The sequence below is a fragment of the Arachis hypogaea genome, chromosome 6, assembly GCF_003086295.3.
Source record: "Arachis hypogaea cultivar Tifrunner chromosome 6, arahy.Tifrunner.gnm2.J5K5, whole genome shotgun sequence".
Classification (NCBI taxonomy): domain Eukaryota; kingdom Viridiplantae; phylum Streptophyta; class Magnoliopsida; order Fabales; family Fabaceae; genus Arachis; species Arachis hypogaea.
This window is the reverse complement of record NC_092041.1, coordinates 19,846,340-19,870,113: the sequence shown is the minus strand read 5'-3', so window position 1 is coordinate 19,870,113 and position 23,774 is coordinate 19,846,340. Positions and strand designations below refer to the sequence as shown.

The following is a 23,774-nucleotide window of genomic DNA, read 5'->3' as shown; positions in this document are numbered from 1 at the left end:
AGTGTTGCCTTGATCTAAGGCAACGGCTGCATATGCAACGCTGCCTAAAAACGTTGCCTTAGGTCCAAAAGTGTTGCCATAGATCAAAAGCAACATTTTGTCAGCTTTTAGGTAACACTTTTTAAAAGTTGCCTCAACCTGAAAATGTTGTAGTGTTCTTTGTTTCTTCGTCTAAACGAAGTTGCCAATATCCTGATTTTGCATCAAGAGATGAAAACCAAGTTGCTGCTTTGATTTTTTCTAAAATAGAATATTTTCTTGGAAGTTTAAGAGCATCACCAACAGTTGCTTCATTCATTTTCTTATAATTAATTACCATTCTTCGTTTTTCCCTTTTAATTTCATTATTGTTTTCGACATAAAAGGCTAGAGCCGCATGAGGGCTTTTGCTTAATCTTATAATTCCTTTTTCCAAAAGATCTTTACATTCTAATGAGAACTCTTCTCTATCTCTTGCGGAATAAGGAATTTTATTTGAAACATTTATTTCTTTTGTAGGATCTTTTAATTTAATGCTTACTAATTCTTTATTTGTATTTTTAATATCTAAAGGATTTTCAACGCAAATTTCATCCAAAAGTTTTTCTATTTTTATTTTAAGATTATTTTTTGGGATATTTATCTGAAAATATAAATTTAAATAACATGTTTCTAATATAAAAAATATTTTAAATTTTAAAATCTTATCTATGGTAGTAGTTGGTATCTTTATACGTTTTGATATTGAAGAATCATGTGGAGCTTTTAAAACTATATATGTTAATTCTTGAATGAATGGATGATATAGTTTTAAGAAGTTATTTCCTATGATAAAATCCATCCCAGAATCTAACATATATATGGATGGAATAATGAACCTATAATTTTGAATAAATATTTCAACCTTTTCTGCTTTTTGGTCAATTTTATGTATTGATTTGTCAGCTATTCTAACTCTTAATGGTTTCTTTAATTTTTTTCAATCAAATTTTATATTTATACTAGCAAAGCATAGTGTTGCTCCAGTATCTATGAAAGCATTTACAAATTTTTCTATTATTTTTATAATAATAAATGTGGCATTATTGCTTAGTCTCTGAGTCTGTTTCTGAGATATATTCAAAAATATAGTCTAAGTTATCATCTGATTCTTCTAATGGTTCCATGAAACAAGACTTAGCAATTTCTAATTATTTGGTAAGGTCTTTTTTATCCTTCTTTTTTGGACATTCATTTGCATAGTGTCCTTCTTCTTGGCAATACCAACACTTACAATTTTCTTTTTTATTTGGGCAATAGTCATTTTTTTTGTTTTTATTGTTATTTCTTTTTCTAAAATTCCTCTTTTTTCTCCAGTTTGGATAGTATTTTCTTTTTCTAAAATGATATTTTATTTTTCTTTAAAAATTTTTATTAAGACCATATTTTTGAGGTATTTCTTCATTATCTTGACAACAAATTCTAATTATATTTTCAAATCTTTTTTGAGTTGCTTCTTGCATACAACGTTCTTTTATTTCCTCTCTTATTGCAGAGGTTGCTCGGCCAAAATTATTTTCAATTGTTCCTCTATTTATTTCTCTTATAAATCTTCCCATTATAAATTCATTAGCAGGGTATGGAAGTTTTGTTATATACATACTAAGATAATAGTTTTTATCTTCTTCTTTTAGTTTATAATAATGTATTCTATATTTACATATATAAGATTCCACATTACATAAATCATATATTTGAATATTAGCTAAATGGTTTTTTGTTTCTTGATATTCTTTATTATAGACTTCTTGTCTATGATCTATAATATTTTTTTCCAAAAAATTCTTTATACAGAATCATCATTATATGTAATATCTTATCGTAAACTGTTGTTTTTGTTGCTAATTCTTTTATTATTTGGTTTTCTATTGATGTCATATAATCTCTTACAGTTCCTTTAGTATAAAACCCTATATAATTCCAGATATCTCCTCCAGACAATTCACTAAGTTTTGGATTAGTAAAGGCTTCTAATAAGAAGAAATTCAACCAGTTCTCGAAAATTTCTTTTTCATTCTTTTTACAGTCTAAATCGAGCATTCTTTCTCCTTCCGTTTCCTGGATTTTAGGAACGTACTTTGATGGTATTTTTGTATACTTTGAATTTTTATTTATAAATCCCTTTTTAAAAGCATAATTTTCAAAACCTGTTTCCCATTTAAATTGAGATTGATTATTCTTAGATGTTCCAACTTCATTTTTTACTTGTATTGGAATTGCTGGTTCTTCATCACTTGAATAATCTAGGATGTGTTTTTCATTTTCTATATTTTCAGAATTTACTAATTCTTCTTCTATTTGAAATTCTTGTTCCATAATATTATTTTCTTGAGCCATTTTTAATGGTTTAAAAAGCATTGTAACTTCTTCTAATTTTTCTTCAATATTCATAATTTCAATGATGGTTTTACTTTTAGTTTTGTTATGTTGGCTATATTTCGAATTTTTTCTTCTTTGGATTCTCTTTCTGAAAATATTTATTTAATATCTGTTTAATTTCGTTCATATTAGGTTCCTCTTTTTCCTTATTTCTTTGAAATTTTATGGATACTAATATTTCTTCAAGCATATCTACTATAGAATTTAATTGTGGGTTAAAAGTATGACAGAGATGTGGGGAATCATTTTCATGGTAGCATTTTTTAGAAATTCCATGTGAAATATAAGTTTTTTCAGGTTTTTTAAGTCCTTCAATAAAACTTATAGTAAAATAAAGTTTTTGAGAAAAAATATTTTGTATTGATTTTAAGAATTTGGTGTCATTACAATTAATATTAGTTAAAATCATTAGTTTTTAATCTATTAATTTTGATAATTTAATTATTTCTTCTCTTAAATCTTCTAATTTACTTTTTTCTGTTAGGTGACGCTTTTCTCATAAAATGCTATGGTTTTAAGTGTTATATAGTTAAAAGTGTGGCTTTTAGAATATATGGTTTAGGTTTTGCAACGTAGGCGTCTTTAGAAAAAGTTGTTTTTGGGATCTTTATTTGAGTGATGCCTTTATAAAAAACTATATCATTTGAATTAAAATTTATTTGCAAATCATTCCAATTAATCTTTGCCTTCTTATTAACTTTATACACTTCTTATATATTTTTATTATAATTAATTATTATTAACATTAATTTAATAAAAAAATAATTTATGTAATACATTAAAATTATATAAATCTAACAATTTTAACTTAAAAATATTAATAAAAATGCACTCGGTAGCAAAATTTGAGTAAAAAAAATCAACAAATTAGTCCTTAAAACTAACTGACATAACATAAATAAAAATTAGAAATTAAAAAATATATTTTATAAATAACTTTGAGCGTTTTTTATATATTTTCACTATAATTAATGAAAAAGTTTAGGGGCAACAATTTCATTAAATTCTGACTAGCATGTAACCAGCAAAAAAAATGAGTTATTAGATAAAATTCCACACCAATTTCACACTATTAAAAGAACAATGTTAGGAAACTAAAAGGGTATTAGCCAAAAATAGTAAAATACCTTTGGGTGAATCCAAAATCTCTCCGAGTTAATATATATGGATGTTTCTTCTGCTAAGTATCAGAATGTTTATTTTTATACTAAATGGATGTTCTTTTATATATTTTTCGAATTTTTTTGTATTGCAAATGTGAATGTCTCTATTTCTTTAAGAATTTCATATTTTTTAATTTTATAGATATTTAATTATTTTTGCTAAAATATAACTGGATATTTATTTTGTTAAGTATTAGGATATTTTTTTCATATTAAATGAATATTTTTTTTATAATTCTGTAATTGTGTAGTTTGCAGTCTCTTTAATCATCAAAATAGCACCTAATATCCCAAAACGCAGGATCAACATCTGCAACAAACCCCTAATTACAAACATGTGTGTTGAATACAAAATAGAAACTTCATCATCCACTATCCTTCTCACTAGCATCATAGCACCATTCACCTTCTTAACCTTACACGCGCCAACGCTGGAGCTTGCAGAGTCGCATGATGAGGGAATCGAACGCGTTCTTGCGAGTGACGCCGCAGTTGAGGGTGGATAGGGTTTGAAGGAGGTGGTTGAGGAGGGAAGAGGAGAAGGTTTTTTCGGTGACAAAGTCAAAGGTGGACTTCGTATTGAAGCAGTTGTCTTGGATGCGCTTGTTGAGGGCGTCGCGGAGAGCATGGAAGTCGCCAGCGCTTCTAGCAGCATTGGTGAGAGAGAGGTCTGTGTGTGTGATTGTTGGAGATAGGTAGGTTAATGTGAGAGAGAAGAGAAATATTTTTATAGGTTTTAATTAGGTTTACTTAATCAATTTTAAATTTTTTAAATTTTGAATTTAAAAAATTTAAAATTAATAATTAATATAAATTAATGTGGTTTTGTTTAATTTTTGACTAATAACCTCTTAGTTCTATATACTTTTCCAATTAATTATTGTCGATATTAAACTAATAAAAAATTAATTTAAGTAACAACTCCCAAACTTATACAAGAAGGAAAAGTATATGAAACCAACTCCTAATCAGCCAAGAATGGAACAACTTAATTAAATATAATTAATTTTATTAATTTATAATTTAAAATATTTTTAAATTATTGTTAACCACATTCAAAACATGAATGGGAGATACGCTATTGAAGGAGAAAATCACGGAATAGATGCGCTGAGCATGCAGTCTCACTATCCTCCTTCATATTTCAATGCTAGCGCCGTCATCCTTTTCTCTCCCCCAAAAAGCATTGCCGCCTATCTCCTCCACCGTCTTCACCCAACTAGTCAAGCTTTGTCGCCGTCGTCAATCTTCAACCGTGCGGGCCGCTGTTCATTCACTAAGAAGCCGCCATTGGTGCAACACGTCCCCGGGTGTCTTGCAACCTGTCAGGCTGAGCATCATCATTTGCTTCCGAACGTCCACATCAAATGATCTAAACCGTCGCTCTATCAGTCGCTTTTCCACGGTGCGTGCCGCCTTTCCTCTACAAAAAGAAGTGACCGTGGCGGCGCAAAGATTCCGGTAAAAAAATTCTCCATGGACCTTTCAAATCCGGGAGGCGAACCGAATAGCACAGTGATCAATGCTAATGAAGGCAATGATGAATTGACTGACGATGAAGTTGTTAATCAAGAGGGTTCTAAGGTATATTGTACGGTGTATAGGTTAGTCTTTAATTGCATGAGGTTTTTTGAGAAAGTGAAATGTGAATGTTTCTTGTCCATGGTATTTAGATGTTTTTTAAAGTTATTTCTTTGGAAAAATGTGGTACACTGACCTTGCTAGTTGACATGTTAATAAGGTATGATTGTAATTGAATATATTGGGTTGTGAAAAAGGCTATGCTTACTCATTGATACAAGAAATTCCGATATAGACATAGATAGTGGATTTAGAAATATACTGGATTGTGTGGAAGACATGTAAGATCTTTGTTCTCAAACACAAAATTATGGGTAGTTTATATTGCTCCTACATGTGCGAATAGTCCAAAATCCATATCAATCTCACTGTGTTGTCCGTCTATGTCATAATTCATGCAATCAATTACATGTTGTTAATGATTCATTGATTTCTAATAGAATTTTTATTAAAATGTGTGTTGTGAAGGCTTCTTAATCAAATGCCTAAGATATGATAGAGGAGAAAACAGATTTAGAACCATCCAATTTACAAGAAAAAGAAATATCTTAGTGCCTACCACTAGCAACATCCAATTAAAATTAAGGTTAAAGTCACCGAAGCTACCGTAAACGAACCGGAACCTGCTGAGGAGTATCTAACAAAACACGAGCCACTCACTTCTCAATGAAGTATATATAAGTTCAAATGCCTAAAATATGATAGATCAAAAATCAAATTCAGAACCATCCAATTTACAAGGAAAAGAAACATTCTAGTGCCTACCAGGCTACCACTAGCAACATCCAATTAAAATCAAGGTTAAAGTCACCAGAGCTACCGTAAATGAACCGGAACCTGCTGAGGAGTATCTAACAAAACACGAGCCACTCACTTCTCAATGAAGTATATACAAGTTCAAATGCCTAAAATATGATAGATCAAAAAACAAATTCAGAACCATCCAATTTACAAAGAAAAGAAACATTCTAATGCCTAGCATGAGCACCATCCATGCAGAAGTTTTGTATTGATTGTCACCATCAACTTGGCAAAATCCACAACATGAAATCATAAACCTGCAGTAAAACAGGATTTATTAGGCTCACATCAAACCAAAGATTAAAAAAATAACCCCTGCTAAAATAACAGTTAAGACATGCAAGCAACAATGTATGTTATTCCTTTAAGAAGGTCGTGCTGCGTAATAGGGTTTATGTGTGCTTTTTTGGCATAACTGTGTTCCAAATATAACTATTACCTTTTTGTTATATTATCTTTTTAATTAATTGTTACTTCTGTTTTTCTTTAGGTCTTTATTATATCAACTTAAAAACACTACTTTTTTTACTTCTTTATATTTAGTATTTTTGAAAAATTTGCATTTGAATGGTATCTATCAGCTTTTTAAACTGCTAGACATATATACAATATATAAAAAATATAATGTTATTTATGTATATATCATGCGTTAAAAGGAGAAGATAGAACACTATTTAGAGTAGGTGCATGGAAACATACACAAAATTTAATTCTATATGTACAGTGTTCAACTATAATGATACATTTTAATATATGGAGTATGAGAAAACATATATAGTTCAAATAAACCCAGAGTATAAATAACAAAGGAAGTGTTGGGAATAAGACACCATTCCTCCTTGAGAAAACACCTTTGACAGAGAAATAAAATAAACACAATCACAACACAAGAATTTAACGTGGAAACTCCAATTACCGGAGAAAAAACCACGGCCGTTGTCAAATGACAACCAGAAAATATCACTATGTAAAAATTGTTACAACACATAGACTTCTTTCTCTCTAACACTGCATCCCAGTACACCCACACGCTCTCAAAGTAAATATCTAACTACACCTCACAACACTCTCTAATCAAAGAGTACAGAGGAAAAGAAAAATCAGATACAAGCTTAAAGTGTTTCTGACTGGTACAAAAAATATGGAGAACTTAGCCTCATATTTATAGCCTAGGCCACTCACTCCATTTGCTATCCTAAGCAATGTGGGACTAATTCAACCAAATCCTAACAATCTCCACCTTGATTGAAATAGTCACACATCTTTAGCTTCCATTGTCAACACCGACAATTCTTTGCTGCCATTGTCTATACCGACAATCATAGTTCAGAGAACTATCATACTCCACCATGAAAGTATACTCACTTGGAATTAGATCACTCCAAGCATTTTGCCTTGGTACAGATCAAAACCTTACTGAAAATTCATGGTGCAACTTCCAAATTGGCTTTTTCTGGAAGTTCTTCAGCCATCGACCTAACTCTGCCACACACCTTGCATCTCAACGCCAACCAATGCCCGTGTGTAATTGTGGACCCGATTGCCACAACTTATCCTTATCCATGGTAGTGCGGCAATACCATGATGATACTTCTTGTCTTCAACGCCTTGTGCAAACCTGATTGTATCAACACATCCTTGACTTGTATTTGTCACAAGCCAAAATTGATTCTTCCATCAAATTTCTCTATTTCAAGCTTCACAGCACTTGAATATCCTGACATTGTTGCAACCGTATACTGGAATAGTATAACTCAACTGTAGACCGTGCACTAGGAAGGGTCCCCAGGAAAGAGAGGTGGGTCACAATGGACACACTTAAATACCAGGTCTTTCCTTAGCCAGAATCTTTCCAAACTGCACTCTCACAGTGTCACACTGCCTTCCTGCAACAACAACAGCAACCAAAAATCAACCTCAAGCTACAGGACAAAATTCTTTTCTGATGTGGAAGGTCAGACTAGGCTGCAACCACAGAGCATACTAAGAATAAATCCCACCGAACCGAAGCTCTGATACCACTTGTTGGGAATAAGACACCATTCCCCCTTAAGAAAACACCTTTGACAGAGAAATAAAATAAACACAATCACAACACAAGAATTTAACGTGAAAACTCCAATTATCGAAGAAAAAACCACGGCCGTTGTCAAATGACAACCAGAGAATATCACTATGTGAAAATTGTTACAACACATAGACTTCTTTCTCTCTAACACCGGCACCCCAGTACACCCACACTCTCTCAAAACAAATATCTAACTACACCTCACAACACTCTCTAATCAAAGAGTACATAGGAAAAGAAAAATCAGATACAAGCTTAAAGTGTTTATGACTGGTGCAAAAAATATGGAGAACTTAGCCTCATATTTATAGCCTAGGCCACCCACTCCATTTGCTATCCTAAGCAATGTGGGACTAATTCAACCAAATCCTAATAGGAAGAAACACCCTTCAACAATAAAACATGTATAAAGAAAGGCATGGTATTTAAATAACTGTTTCATTAGGCAACGAACAACATACACCCAAAAAGGGTCAAACAGTAACAACTTCAAAAATAAAAGCACTATCCACGTGGTCCTCATCAGCTTCTTTAGGTTATCATCAAAGTTCTAATTTTATGTTCTTGGTAACTTACAAAATCCAACAGTATTCATCTAAACCCTCTTATAAATCCTAATCAGAAAATCAAACTTTTTTCGATGGGGTTTCATCTAATCAAAACAAACCCAAATTCAATTAGAGATAAAAAAATACTTGTGATCAAAACTCCGAATAACAGGAAAGCATGCAGCTAATATTTTTTACTAGGACTAGTGGTGCACCAAGATTATATTACCTGAGCAATATAACATAGAAGAAACATCCATTCAATTAAAATTCACTTGAACCACTACACCAAAACCCCGTCCAATTCTGTTTTCAAAACATGCATAAGAAATAAAAGGAAACATATACCTTACTTGACAATAGGTGAGACGAAAGGAAGATTCTAGGCTGGAGAACTGGAGCAACATCGGCAGAAGGCGCAGCTGCAACAGAAGGCTTCAAATGCGCCGGTGAAACCGGCATGCAGCAGCAGGGTTTTCGGAGGCGTGGAGGCGCGAGGCTGGTTGGGGCTTCAGTGCGGCGTCGCGCCTGGAGAAGACAGGGAAGACGGTTTCGCGATATTCGCAGATGCGTGGCGCGTGTGAAGATGTTTTTCAAATTTCTGGCAAAACGGTGAAAGATGGGTTTTTGTGGAGGATTATTCTGGTTTATCCTAGGTTAATTTTCTGGATGCTGAAGCCAATTGGGCTTCCGGTTCCAAGCCCAACTGCAGTTGGCTGATTCTTGACTTATATAGAATTGGTTCCCTAGCATTGTTGATACAAGAATCACGTGGACACCTTTTCTAAGTACACCAAAGCCGCTGGCATGGGAAGACTTGTGTCACTCACTCACTCCTCTTCCATTTCTCATTTAATGACAAAAAGCAAGCGCACAGTTCAATAGGAGAAACATGTTCTAAATGTGTTTCTTCTCCAAATTAGATGCAAAGCAAAAAAAAATGCCACGAAAATGTTTCACCTGGATTCCAATGGTTTCTATCTCCATCCATTTTAATTTAAAAACTCTGCTTTTTTGTGTTGGCAAACTGACCGGATAAAAAACTCAGCAAACTTTATTCCATCAGTCTGTCGTATGTGTAATTGTCATTGTATTGCTGTACTGAAGTAATTGCCAAAACGGGGCTACTTGTTTTTGTTTCATCTTTTATATTGAATATTGATCGTGTCCTATGCTTCATTAGCCTTCCCTCAATTTGGATACATTATTTCAACGATATGTTGCTGCATAATCCATATTGAGCAGAGATTCACACCACCAAAGACTTTGGTTATCAATTCTATTCTTTTATGTAAAATTCCTAATACTATTTAAAATTACTTTGTTGTGATCAATTTTTGTGTATACTAATGACATGTATTTCCATTAATACATTCTATTAGGATTAATATACGTTTAAAATTAATAATAAGAAAAGATATTAGTGCCACAAATTATATACGTGTTAATAATGTTTGCAGCTTTTTATCTTTCTAATTTCTACAGTAACACTCCAAATTTATTTTAGTTTAAAAGTGATATGATAGCCATTTCATATTAGGGTAATGCTACTGTACTGAAGAAAATTTTTTTCCTCAGCTGCTGAAACCATGTGGCTACGTGAAGGGATTGACGCGTATTGTGATGCTACCAATCATCCTGCAAAGTGCTGCTCCATAAGTAAAATTTGCAGAAATTGTCCACATAATTATCGGTTGTGTTTGATGGACGATTAGCTGATAATCTTATGAGTAATTTTGTCGGCTTTTTTGTCTGGTGTTTTGAAGAAATTTTTTTTTCTATAGTATTGGACTTTTGTTTTGTTAGTATAGTTTAAATGCTGTGTGATCAAATTATCTTATTTAAGAGTAGTGCTAGCAACACAATAATACAAAATTATCTTATTTAGTTTATTATTCCATAATTTTATATATAATAGTTATAATTATATATTTATTATATCTTAAATTATTTATTTATTTTATAATAATTAATAAATATAAAATAAATAAAATTTTATATTATTTTAAATTAATTTTTATTGTTTATCAAATATTTTTTATATTTTTAGGCATACTTACTCTTACATGCTTAACGAAATTAATGCTTATCTAACTTGAATCAGTGGTCCACAATTCACACCAACCCCACAATTCACACCAACCCAACTTAATGACATTATGGTTTAAAACGTGAATAAATTATTTTTATAATTAAATTTAATTATTATTTTTTTATGTTTCCCATAAATTATTAAATTAATTTGATTGAATTTAGTTATTATTTAAAATAATTTAATTATATAATATTATTGTATTATATTTTTATATTATTTATTTATTTATTGAGTATATTTTTCATTGCATATATAATACTATATTTATTTTTAATTTTTAAATAAATTAATGAAACATTTTTTATTGGACACTTAGGCCGTAATTATTTTAGTTGTCAAAATTTTTATCCAAAATTGAGAAGGATTAAAAATCTGAAAAGAAGCTTCCTCCATTACAATAGATATATAGTTTAAACTGTACTTTCTTCTTTTATTATTATTATTATTTTTTTTTGAAAGAAGGTGCTTTCTTTTTTTTTTCTTTCGACATTATTATTTTTCGAACATCATTAATTTAAAAATAATAAAAATATGCTTAACTTCTTAATAAAAGATTAGTTTATCCAAATTAAATAAAATTATTGACTTAAATTACATCTATTTAAGTTTTAAATTAAATTTTCTATAAATGTAAATTATTTAAAAAAAGTTACATTAATTATAAAATAAAAACAAAAACAATTAATACCCATTTCACCCAACCCAATTTAATGACATCATAGTTCATACCCTATCACGCACTTGCTTCTCGTGTTTTTATGGTCATTTTTTTTGTTTTATTTTTCTATTATTGTTATTATTATTCATTAGGATCATGTCTTATTTTATTCATAGGAGTCCATCAACACAACAGACAATTTCGTGGATAATTTCTGTAAATTCTGAGTATGGAACAATACTTTATAGAATGATTGACAGCATCACAACACGCGTCAATCCCTTCGCGTAGCCACATGGTTTTAGCAGTTGAGGAAAAAAATTTCCTTCAGCTCAGTAGCATTACCCTTCATATTATTGTAGATTGTTTACTATAAGTGCTTTAAATATTTGTAATATAAAATGGTTAAATATTATTTAAAAATTATTAATTTATATTTTTTGAATATTTAATTTAATTTGATGTGTTTTAATTTTATTTATTTAGTTATTAAATTTAGTTTTACGATTGTAAGTTTATAATTTTTTTATTTTAACTTAACTAATAAAAAATTATAAATACTTCATTAATTATTATAATTGTAATATAAAGAGATTAAAATAGTGTTAAAATACTTTTTAATTTTGTGATGAAATCATGATGTGAACAAATGAAATTTGAGTTAATCATTCTCTTGTTATATCTGAAAATTGGATAAATGGTTGAGTGATTACCTTCTATCTAATTTTCAAACTACAGTATGAACAAATTAGGTTGAAGAATTCTTCTTTTTATTCTATCAAGAAATTAAAAAAAAGTTAAATAATTTCCTTTATATTAAATTTCAATCAATTTCTTTCAATTTTAATGTATCCTTTTTATTCAGTTAAAATATTTTATTTTGTTTATTTTTTTATATTATTTAGTATCAATTATGGTTTCAGGTATTAAATTAATTTTTATTAATTTATATTTTTTTTGTTGTGTCCTAAAAAAAGCGTTTCAGTGTCTTTACCGTCCTTTATTGTGTTTTTATCATCCTTATTTTTTTGTTTGTGTGTTGTTATTGTTTTTGTCGTTCTTATTTGTTTTATTATTAAAAAAAACATACAATATCAAAAAAAAAAAAAAGAATAAGTGAATTATTTTTTTGTTTTTGTCTCTTTTATATATAATTTTTTTTAACTAAAAGATTTGAAGATGAATCTTTTTTGAATAAGAGGAGAATAATACGTGTTTCAAATATTCATGATATGAAGAGTTCGAGAATTATTTAAAAGTTATGTTTAATTTAATTAATATATTTTAATTTTGTTTATTTAGTTACTAAATTAGACTTTATGTTTGTGAGTTTATAATTTTTTATTTTAAACTAATAAGAAGTTATAAATATCTTATTAACTAGTGTAATTGTAATATAGAGATAGAAAAATATCAAAATACTTTTTAATTTGATGATAAAAGAATGGTATAATGAACAAGTGAGGTTAATGAGTCTTTTTTTGTTATATCAAAAAATTAAATAAAAAACTGAATAATTCACTTTGTATTTAATTTTAATTTATTCTTTTTAATTTTAATATATTTTTTTATTCGGTTTAAATTTTTTTATTTATTTATTTTGTATCAGGGTAAGTAACAAAAAGATGTAGAACTTGTAATTGTTCATCTAAGTTTTAATCAAACACTGTTTATCACATTAAAAAAAAAGCTGTTTTTAGTTCTTTTTTTTATATTTTTTTAAGACGAAAAAATGAAATGAAATGAAATAAATATGATAACAAATGTGGAGGTGTTAAATGGAATGTGGAATGGAATGAGATGCAGATAAGTTTTATAAAGATTACACTATACTGATGGATTGATATTTTGTGACAAGTGTAGCCTAGGGGCCCCAAAAAGGCGCTTTACCTAGCCATTGGTGTTTAGTAATGCGATAGGAATGAGGATAAAGAAAGCAGCAGAACCAAGCAACGAACAAGAGAGAGATAAAGAAAGATCGAGCTAAAAAGAGGAGGAGGAAAAACAGAGGGGAGCAGAAAAGGCAATGGCAGCAGTGAAAGTGTACGGACCAACCCTGTCGACGGCGGTGTCAAGGGTGCTGGCCTGTCTGATCGAGAAGGATGTGCAGTTTGAGGTGATTCCGGTGGATATGTCGAAAGGAGAACATAAGAGACCTGAATTTCTGTCCCTTCAGGTGAGCTCTGCCTCTTCCAACATCATCGTTTTCTTCTAATGTTTCTCGATATACACCAACACCTGCATTCATTTCACAGCCTTTTGGCCAAGTCCCTGTATTTCAAGACGGCAACATCTCCCTCTTCGGTAAGTAATTCCTTATAAACAACTTGTGTTCCTTTTGCTGCAGTCTTTGTTCATATTATAAAGGGGTTGGTTTGTTGAAAGACAGAGTCAAGAGCAATATGCCGGTATGTATGTGAGAAATACGCGGAGAGGGGGAACAAGGGATTGTACGGAACGGACCCATTGGCGAAGGCATCCATAGATCAGTGGGTGGAGGCGGAGGGGCAGAGCTTCAACCCCCCAAGCTCAGCGCTGGTGTTCCAGCTGGCATTTGCCCCAAGGATGAAGCTGAAGCAAGACCAAGGAGTGATTAGGCAGAACGAAGAGAAGCTTGCCAAGGTGCTTGACGTCTATGAGAAGAGGCTCTCTCAGACTCGTTTCCTGGCGGGCGATGACTTCTCCCTCGCTGACCTCTCCCACCTTCCCAACGCCCACTACTTGGTCACCGGCACCGACAGGGCCCCACTCTTCACCCAAAGGGACAACGTCTCCAGGTGGTGGAACGACATCTCCACCCGTCAGTCCTGGAACGAGGTCCTTCATCTCCACAAAACTGCTTATTAAACAGCAACTGCTTTTGCTCTTTTTTACTTTATTATCTATCATCATGCCCAACCAATTAATGCAAATCACAATTCCAGACACCTTATATTACATGTACTCGTAACTCATAACTTTAGCTCCAATTGCGCTCCTGGCTTCTGGAGATTTCTCAAACCTGAAAGTATACAGTCGCCTCAAAGCAAAAAAACTTTTTCCGCTTAACCAAACCTAAAACTTATGCCATTCTATTTTAAATTAAATTTTTAACTAGGCACAAAGTCTACTCTAATCAAATATTTTTAAAGAGATACAAATTGATAATCTGTGATATTTTATTTGAAATCAAATTTTAATTACATTCAAATGCCAAATTAAATTGTATAAACACTGGACTCAAAATATAAAGATGTGAATGCTACCATATCCTCTCTAAAATAAAGGATAAATTATTTCTGTAATATATATAGTGTTTATAATTATAATTAAGTGGAATGTTAACCATAATAATTAGGTATATGTTCTCTACTTTTTTTTCTCGTGATTATTTAAATTTAGTTTAGCACCACCAGTCTATGGTGGTAGTGGTGGCCGTCATCGCCCGAAAATTTTTTTACGGTGAACTCACAAACCTATTAATACGGTACAAGTATGTATTCAACTCGTTATATGTGGTAATATTTGTGCTATCGAGGTACGGAGAATTCCTTAAAATTTTATTTTAGTTTTATTTCATTGTATAAATATTTTTTGCCCTCTCTAATATTTTATCTAACAACGTCTCTGGGAGAATCCCTGCTACATAGGCGCAACTCCTTTCCAACTAACTCAGCGTACACCCACTGCGCCTCCTCCACCCTCTTCTATATGGTGATAACATCTTTGGAGTTCACTATTCGCAAAATTTTTGTCCCATGAAAATGGTTAAATTCTTGTGTATAATTGTCACCTCATCTTGCAAATCATATTGTCTGCAATTGAATTCGACTTGATCTTCATTTCATCGACAACAATATCTTTAATCTCATGAGGATCCGAATCTATCATCCCTTGAAATTTGTATTTGACATCATCAACAATAATATCTTTAACTGTGTTTATGACTTGAGGATCTCAAAAATCTTTCTAAATGTTTTTATGACTTCTATCATTAAGGACCATAAACTCTCTTAAGTGCATTAATTGCATTCGTAAAGATCTCTTAGATCCCTTTCATAAAACTCATATGATAAATCACTTTTAATATATATATATATCAAGGAGTAATTTATCCTTTATTTTAAAGAATGTATAATAAAATTCACCTGTAAGAATCAATATAAAAAATATAAAATTAATTTTTTTTAAGTAAAAGAATGGCTAATGACTTAGTATACGAGACACAATATATAAAAAAATAATACTCACTATATTGTTACTGCTATTATCCTGAATTAGACTAACAAAATCACCTATATATGCTAATTCATACATAGTAAAATTACATAGTAAATATGACACTTATGGTATTATCAACTCAAATATTTCATAATTGTAACTTATAGGTTGATAATCTCAAGTTGAATTATTTGACAAATTAATTAATTTTTAACCTTTGATTAGTTAAACTTGGAACTAATAAACTTTCTAGTAATATATATATAAAAGTAAGTTGAAATATTAGACTATGCATTACTATTTTTTAACCATTTAACTAGCTTCTCAGAGTTTTTATTTTTTTTAATTTAAATTTATTTTAAATTCATCACAATGTAATTATAATCCTTTCTTAAAATTTATATTCTTTTAAATCAAATCAAGTTGCAAAGATTTATATTTTTTTAATTCAAATCAAGTTGCTTAGTTATCAAAATTAATTTTGTTTTCTCACAAACAATTCATTTAATTTTTGGAGTCCTAACAAGTCAACTTAGTTCTTTCTTTTGTTTTTTATTTTTTAAATAGTTGAGTTTCATTACTCAAAGTTATAAAATACATGAGGTAAATTTGGCATCTCAGCAATACACTATAAAATTATCCAAACGAATCAAATATTCATGCAGATCTAATAGATTGTCAATAGGACAACATAGTTTCATATTTTTGGTTGTGACAACATTGTTTTATAACCCTGAATATACAGTGCATTGGCGAACCGCTATATTAGCCCAAACATAATTGACTTCAAAGCTTCTAATTGGGCTTCGCTGGGCTTTATATTCTTCTCCCAAGAGACGATTATCAGACTTTTGTATCCTTTCTATGAATTATATCTTTAATGAAATTCATAGTATGGTTATGTGCCGCCGAAAAATAAATTACTCAATTGAGATTTGGTAGGAAATAGATCTTTTTCAGTTTTTTTAACATTTGAAGAAATGAACTGTGATCTTTTATTATTAATTTTATAAGTAAGACCAAAATTAAATATGAAAAGAAAACAATAAAAAATAAAAAATCACAATTGACACCATCCAATTTTTTTTTTCACTGACTCCAATTTAGTATAAAGAGAGAATTTGTAGGTCTCTCGTTAAACTGCACCAGAGTTCAAACCTCAAAAGTGGAATATAGAATTTTTTAGTGTAGTGTATGACCATATGAGTCTAGTCTTCGTATTAGGTTGCAGCATTGGATATTGTGAGAAAGAGATTAGTCAGATTAGTGCGTTGTGTATTTTCCAACGAGAAAAATCAGCATGCAAATTGTCAGTTAGCAAGTTGCAAATACAAATTAAAGATCTTCCTCCACTGAAGTTGATCGAAAAAGAAGTATATATAGATGTGCACAGAAATGAAGCATGTCAAAAATCTGTATATTCATGATTAATTTCAACCACTTAACTTAGATCCCGGGTGGCTTGATTGACTCTTATTTGTCGAAAAAGAATTCCCACACGTGTATCTATATCTACTTCAAATATAAAAAATCCACCTCTAGGATGGTTTCATTTCTGCCACCTGTAATAACTTTTGTTTTCAAGGATTAAACTTCACTTAACCTTATACTCTCCTGGCCAATCATTAATGCCCCGCCATATACACGAAAATTGATTGGAAGAGGGAAAAAGATAAAATTGAAATAGAGTTAGGAGGGAGCTGGGAACGTGTGGACAATATGCACCACAATTGAAGCGAGGGGATATGAATATCATGACCCTGATCTTCTTAGTTGATTCCCTTGCTCTTTCCTAATCTATCTATTACTCACTCCTCTGCTCTGTTCTCTCTTTCTTCCTCAAAAAGATGGCTACCATCACCAACAGTTTCATATTCAAGTCCCCTGCATCTCTCTCCGTCTCCCTTTCAAGCCACCCCAATAAGCTGCTTCCACTTTCTTCTCTACAATTTCTGAGCACACAAGCACAATCTTCTTCTTGTGGTTCTGGTTGGCAACAGAGCCGGGTGATTACAAGAGCCACATCATCAGCAGCATCAGGGGCGAAAAAAGCAAGCGAGGAGAGAGTTCAGAAGGTTCATAGCATTGAGGAGTTCGACGACGCGCTTAGAGCGGCGAAGAACAGGCTGGTGGTGGTAGAATACGCATCGAGTGACAGCCTGGAGAGCAGCCAGATATACCCTTTCATGGTGGACCTTAGCAGGCAATGCAACGACGTTGAGTTCCTTCTCGTGATGGGTGACGAGTCCGACAAGACCCGCGACCTCTGCAAAAGAGAGAAAATCGACAAAGTGCCTCACTTCAGCTTCTACAAGAGCATGGAGAAGATCCACGAAGAGGAAGGTCTGGCTTTCTAACTCTCACTCCCTCACTGTATTTAGTTAAGATTGACCTACCTAGCTAGTATGTAGTTATAACCCTTGGGAATATATGAGTTCCAAATGTCAACTATTTAGATGAATAAATAATTTGAGAGTTAGTTGAAGGACAATAGAATTGTGAATTCAGTTTGAAATTCATACGATGCAGGTATTGGACCGGAGAGGCTGGTAGGGGATGTGCTATACTACGGGGACAGCCATTCAGCAGTGGTGCAGCTGCACAGCAGGGAGGACGTGGAGAACCTGATAGAGGAGAACAAGGAAGGGCACAAGCTGGTGGTGCTGGACGTGGGCCTCAAGCACTGCGGCCCCTGCGTCAAGGTCTACCCCACCGTCCTCAAGCTCTCCAGGCAAATGGCCGATTCCGTCGTCTTCGCCAGGATGAACGGCGACGAGAATGAAAGCTGCATGCAGTTCCTCAGGGACATGGACGTTGTCGAGGTCCCCACCTTCCTCTTCATCAGAGACGGCGTCATTCGTGGCCGCTATGTTGGTTCTGGCAAGGGAGAGCTCATTGGCGAGATTCTCCGCTACCAAGGTGTGCGTGTCACTTACTAATGCTACCTACCTGCCTACTTTCATTTCTCCCAATTATTTATATGGAAAAGCATTATGCTTCAAATAAACCCAAACAATTTTACTCTTCAGCCAAAATGTAACTTCAATTCAGTGGAACCCTTCCTTATTGTATTATTAAGAGTTATACACACCACCCAAAATGCTATCTACGCCTCACCAACCCCCTATTGCTTTCAGATTACCATACATTAGCGTACAAATTTGACGAACGCTGTATATATGGAAAAGTATATACGAAAATACTAGAAGGCATCAGAATTTTTTGTTTTGGCCTTCAATTAATTTTAATTATTAATATTTAAAGTATAAGATAAAATACGTTGACAGATTATTAGATTAAAGCAAAAATAATAAATTTTAATAATCTTCTATTATTTTTCTCTTTCTCTCTCTCTATATATATATATAACAATGATAGGTATATACTAAAACTGTATATATATTTATATATATAAATATATAGTAGCTAATTTTAATATATAAATAATATTTTTGATATATGTATATAAAATTTTTGTTATGGTATTTAAAAGGTGATACTTAATTTATTTAAAATTTATCACAAAAAAAAAATTAAATTATAAATATCATAAAATTTATCTATATATAATTTATTATAATAAAAAAAGTATAGATAAATATTTTTTAACCAGTTAATTTCAAATAATTGTAATTAATAATTATTATTTTTATATTTTTAAAAAATAAAATTTAAATAATCACTAATTAATAATAATGTAAAAAAATTAGAATTATTAATTGATAACAAGTTAGTTAGTTATCTAGGGCAGTTCATAAATAAATTAAATTATCTTTCATGTATGTGTGTGCATCTTTTAAATGCTTTAAACATGTACATGTGGGCTATTTTTTTATTATGGAAGTAGAAGTAGTGAAATTTTTGGTATTTTTAAAAAAATGTAGAAAGTACATAAATCAGAAGGTCTAATTTTTTTATTTCAAATTTTTTATTTTTTTAAAATACAAATCAGACGATTCGATTTGTATACATCTAAAAATCGGATAGTCTAATTTCTGTACTTCTAATAAATCGAACGATTTGATTTTTACTTCTCTAATTAACTGGCTCCACATTTAAAAATAACACCCTAACAATTCATATTTAAAAAAAAAAACACCATCCCTACTCCAATATTAAAAATAAAAAATTCTTACATGTGCAAGATTCAATTCCTTCTATCAAAGTGCAATCTATATACCCTGACAGGAAAAAAAAATATGCATACTATTATATTTCTTTCCAATAGTCTGAAATGTTGACTTAATTTGCTAAATAATTATGCATTTTAAATACTACTACAGTATAATATATATATACATCAGCGGTTTATTAGATAAATTGATGAGGTGAAAGTGAGACATACGTAATCTGTAGACTGTAGTTAATATAATATCTTCCTTTGATCGATGACTTTTGAAGGCATCTTGGATCCATGAACTAATTAAGCACTTCCTTTTAAGCAAGCGCGGAGCGGTCCCAAGGATATTCTTAATTAATCCGAACGAGGCGAAACTCAAATTGTTTTATCCTTAATTAAACTAGTGACGTTATTGAGGGAAAAAAAAAAGGAGAGGGAAAAGATATCAAGAATCACAATATTCTGGTATGTTCATGCAAATTTGCATTGTTTGTTTATTCAATGTTCTGAAAAGTATGTAGGTATTATATTGGCTGAGTGGTAGGAGTGCCGTGTGCATGCCTCTTAGCGACTCATGAAGCCGCCACATGAACAAGGACAATAATATTCGTTTATTTAGTTTGTACCTAAATCTATTACTTGCAGTTGTTTGGAATCAATACATGATCCAACAAAGTGTAAACAATAATAATACTAATCATAATAAGAAATTAAGAATAAGAACAAACAGGAAAAATAAAGAAGAAAAGAACAAATCTACAAGCTTTAGCCGAAATGAAAGGGGGAAAAAGAAAAATAATAATCACTTGGCCGTGAGCACTGGCTTGAGCTGAAGAGGCCTAGGTGGTGCCATGGTTCTTCTCTTCCACAGATTAATCTCTTTCCGTGGCTGCAAATTCAAATTATCCACAATCTCATGATGAACACCTCTGCCACCAAAATCGCCATTGCAGCCACCTCTGCCACCAATAGGTGCTGAGAAAGGGATAACAACCTCTTCTTCTTCATCGTGTTCATCTTCGACGTCACTCCCGGCGGCGGGTCTGTCATCCTCAGAGTAGCAATCCCTGTGATTGATGTCCTCAGGCGCAATCTGAGCCTTCCAATCAAAATTAGAGAACGTTTCGCGGCTACTGGCAAAGCGCCGCATGTGACCAATCGGTAGTGCATTATTATTCTCTTGAGCAAGCAAGTAAGATGACTTTGAAGAAGGAGCAGGAATAGCAGAAGATTTTTTGAGCCCTGTTTTTGGTTTGCCAGTGTGGAAGAACATCCTCTGGAACCTGTTTGAACCCTCCTTCTTGGTCGTGGTGTCGGTGTTACTGTTACTGTTATGTTTGTTGATGATCCGTTTCTTCTTGTTCTTGATCTGTCCTATGCAGGAGACTTTGGGTGAGGTGGGTTCTTGTGTATCGATGCCACCATGCTTAGGCTTTCTTCTGGCTTCATCTGGAATCATTATGGGCCCAGAGAATGGTGGTGGTTTGAGCTTGCTGCTTCCTGATGAGGAACCTGTGTTGTGATTGTGATTGTGATGATCTCTGCCGGGGCTGAATGGAGGGTTCTGGAATGTCACGTGAACTGCTGCCGCCGCTTTTGGTAGTATCTTCAAGATCTTGCTCCTTAGCTTAGAGGATGAATTCTGTTTGTTGTTATTATTATTCTCCATGCCTATCACTGATAGATCAGATCGATGAATTCAACTTCTTCTTCTAGCTTTTTCGGGATGATGAGACTCTCCTCTTTATGTTCTCATATGGGGCCAAATTATTTTATTTATGGAAATAAAATGATAAATAAATATATGTTGTTGGAGAGAGGCCGCTGCTTCCATTCCATATGTATATATATACATATCATGACTTTGTCAACAAAGGTGTGAGGCATACACACTAGGGATTCCCATGGGGATGGTCAAATCAAATCTCTCTGCTTGCTACAATATGCAATAAACTACCAAAACCATCAAGTATCTGTTTAGAAATATCTTACCCTTTCCTTTCCAGGAAATTATTACATACAAAGTTTATAAAATTATATTTTCATATATTTTTACAATAAACTTCACACATCTACAAATTAAATAATAAATATATCACAATCGGAGTTGTGACCGACTCTATCTAAATATGTAAAATAATATTAATTGAATTTATATCTATTACTTACAAAGTAATTTATATATATGGCATATTTCTTATATGAAGGTAATATGTGGTCTACATTTATTATTTTTTATTTTTTTTCTTTTGCAAAAGGCAATATATACTACAAGATGGTTTAAATTATGAGGTGTGCTACACATACAAGTCTTTTCGGCTTATAAGTTGGTACAAGCCCAATAAATAACACGCATTACATTCCCACATTCAAGAGTAAATAAACGCACGTTATTCAACAACTTCCTATTTCCAAAACGCGCTACTCAACATACATTATAAATGACTCTTCTTCTTCTTCTTTCATGAAAACGAGTTTCTTGCCAAATTTAAAATACACCCAAATGATTACAGAAATACACCCAAAGGATTGCAGAAATACACCCAAGCAGTTACAGGAATTCACCCAAACAATTATAGAAATACACCCTGATATGAGCTGTAAGGTCGGTTACGAGTTATAAGCTCGGTAACGTATTCGCTATCACAACCGATCTTCGGTTATAATCGGCATTCATTCTCGCTCAATAATGTCGGACAAGCAATAAATCACTTCTCCAAACGTTACGGCCTAAGTCTAACGTTCGGTAATAAACAGGCATAAAAGAAAAAGCAAGGAGGGGAGAAGGTAATCAATCTTTCATAAGAAAAGTCTTCATACATATTCTCTTATTGACTTGAGCGTCGGAGTGCCTTTGCAGGTACCCACCCCCCGTGCTTCCTTCTCTTGGACGAGGTTCTGGATCGCATCTCAGGAGTCCGCCGACCTTATCAAGGGAGCGACCTATACCTCGGCCGGAACTGGTAAGAACATTTGGCGCCCACCGTGGGGCCCGAAGGTTCGAAACGTCATTTGAACTAAGCCCCGAAATCTCCACATACCCCTATGGCTGACGTCCCCCCACCCACTCCATCCGAGCTTCTAAGGATGGTGACCGAGCTTCAACAAGCAAATCAGCGAATGGCGGAGGACAATCAGAGAATGCAAAACCAAATCGCGCAGCTGGAACAAGCTCGCTTAGAACATCACAATAATGATCATGAGAACAACGAGCGAACTCATGTTTCTGAGACACCGCAAAGCAATAATGAAGAAAACCGACGGAACGAAGAAACTCAGCCTGATAATGAGGAAGAACAACCCGACAACTCGGCAGGACCATTTACAGCAGATATAATGAACTTTCAACTCCCCAGACAATTCACCCTTCCGACAACCTTAGTGCCATATGACGGATTGGGTGACCCAAAGCAACACGTCAAGAAGTTCCGATCTATTATGATTGTTAACGGTGCATCCGATCCAATTCTTTGTCGATGTTTTCCATCTTTTTTAGACGGTCCTGCACTTGACTGGTTTTGTTCTTTGCCTGCAGATTCGATATCCCGTTTTCAGGAGCTGGCCAGTCAATTTGAAGATCATTTTGCAGCATCCGCAATATACCTCCACGACTCAGACTACCTGACGACTATTAAGCAGGGACCACAAGAAAGCTTGAAAGATTATATAACTCGATTTACAAAAGTGGCCATGCAGATCCCTGACCTTCATCCTGAAGTTCACCTGCACGCCATTAAGAGCGGCCTGCGTCCAGGAAAGTTCCAGGAGACCATCGCCATAGCCAAACCAAAAACCTTGGCAGAGTTTCGAGAGAAAGCCAAGGGACAGATTGATATTGAAGAGCTCCGCCAGGCACGAAAGGCAGACAAGTCGGCCGTAAAGGATGATGAAAGGCCACGTGACAACAAGAAGAGCTTCAAGCCCGTCCCGCGATATGAATCTTACACCCAGTTTAATACAAAGCGGGATGATATAATCAAGGAGATACTGAACTCTAAATTGATCAAACCCCCTCGAAAGGCAGGCACCTATCCAGAAGCAAAAAACGTGGACAAAACCCGATACTGCAGTTTTCACCAGAAGCATGGCCACACGACCGACGAGTGTGTCATTGCCAAAGATTTATTGGAGCGCTTGGCACGG

General features: G+C 32.9%; 3 protein-coding genes across 3 annotated transcripts; 2 read left to right on the top strand and 1 right to left on the bottom strand.

Moving 5' to 3' along the window:
* The first annotated feature begins 13,004 nt into the window (after positions 1-13,004).
* LOC112696412 (glutathione S-transferase) lies at positions 13,005-14,251 on the top strand. The gene is made up of 3 exons (XM_025749168.3): positions 13,005-13,487; positions 13,567-13,615; positions 13,701-14,251. Exons 1-3 carry the CDS (start codon positions 13,338-13,340, stop codon positions 14,156-14,158), a joined length of 657 nt encoding a protein of 218 aa, XP_025604953.1. The 5' UTR covers positions 13,005-13,337; the 3' UTR covers positions 14,159-14,251.
* Positions 14,252-16,915: 2,664 nt separating this feature from the next.
* Positions 16,916-18,612, top strand: LOC112696411 (thioredoxin-like protein CDSP32, chloroplastic). The gene is made up of 2 exons (XM_025749167.2): positions 16,916-17,854; positions 18,041-18,612. Exons 1-2 carry the CDS (start codon positions 17,359-17,361, stop codon positions 18,448-18,450), a joined length of 906 nt encoding a protein of 301 aa, XP_025604952.1. The 5' UTR covers positions 16,916-17,358; the 3' UTR covers positions 18,451-18,612.
* A 1,479-nt stretch (positions 18,613-20,091) lies between these two features.
* LOC112696410 (uncharacterized protein At1g76070) lies at positions 20,092-21,300 on the bottom strand. The gene has a single exon (XM_025749166.3). It carries the CDS (start codon positions 21,298-21,300, stop codon positions 20,434-20,436), a length of 867 nt encoding a protein of 288 aa, XP_025604951.1. The 3' UTR covers positions 20,092-20,433.
* Between the last annotated feature and the right edge of the window lie 2,474 nt (positions 21,301-23,774).

Excerpts from the sequence above, each read along its gene's own strand:
- LOC112696412 (XM_025749168.3), top strand. The coding sequence starts at position 13,338 with ATGGCAGCAGTGAAAGTGTACGGACCAACCCTGTCGACGGCGGTGTCA. Across the intron at positions 13,488-13,566 it reads CTGAATTTCTGTCCCTTCAG|CCTTTTGGCCAAGTCCCTGT; the intron begins GTGAGCTCTGCC and ends TTCATTTCACAG. Across the intron at positions 13,616-13,700 it reads CGGCAACATCTCCCTCTTCG|AGTCAAGAGCAATATGCCGG; the intron begins GTAAGTAATTCC and ends GTTGAAAGACAG.
- LOC112696411 (XM_025749167.2), top strand. The coding sequence starts at position 17,359 with ATGGCTACCATCACCAACAGTTTCATATTCAAGTCCCCTGCATCTCTC. Across the intron at positions 17,855-18,040 it reads GAAGATCCACGAAGAGGAAG|GTATTGGACCGGAGAGGCTG; the intron begins GTCTGGCTTTCT and ends CATACGATGCAG.
- LOC112696410 (XM_025749166.3), bottom strand. The coding sequence starts at position 21,300 with ATGGAGAATAATAATAACAACAAACAGAATTCATCCTCTAAGCTAAGG.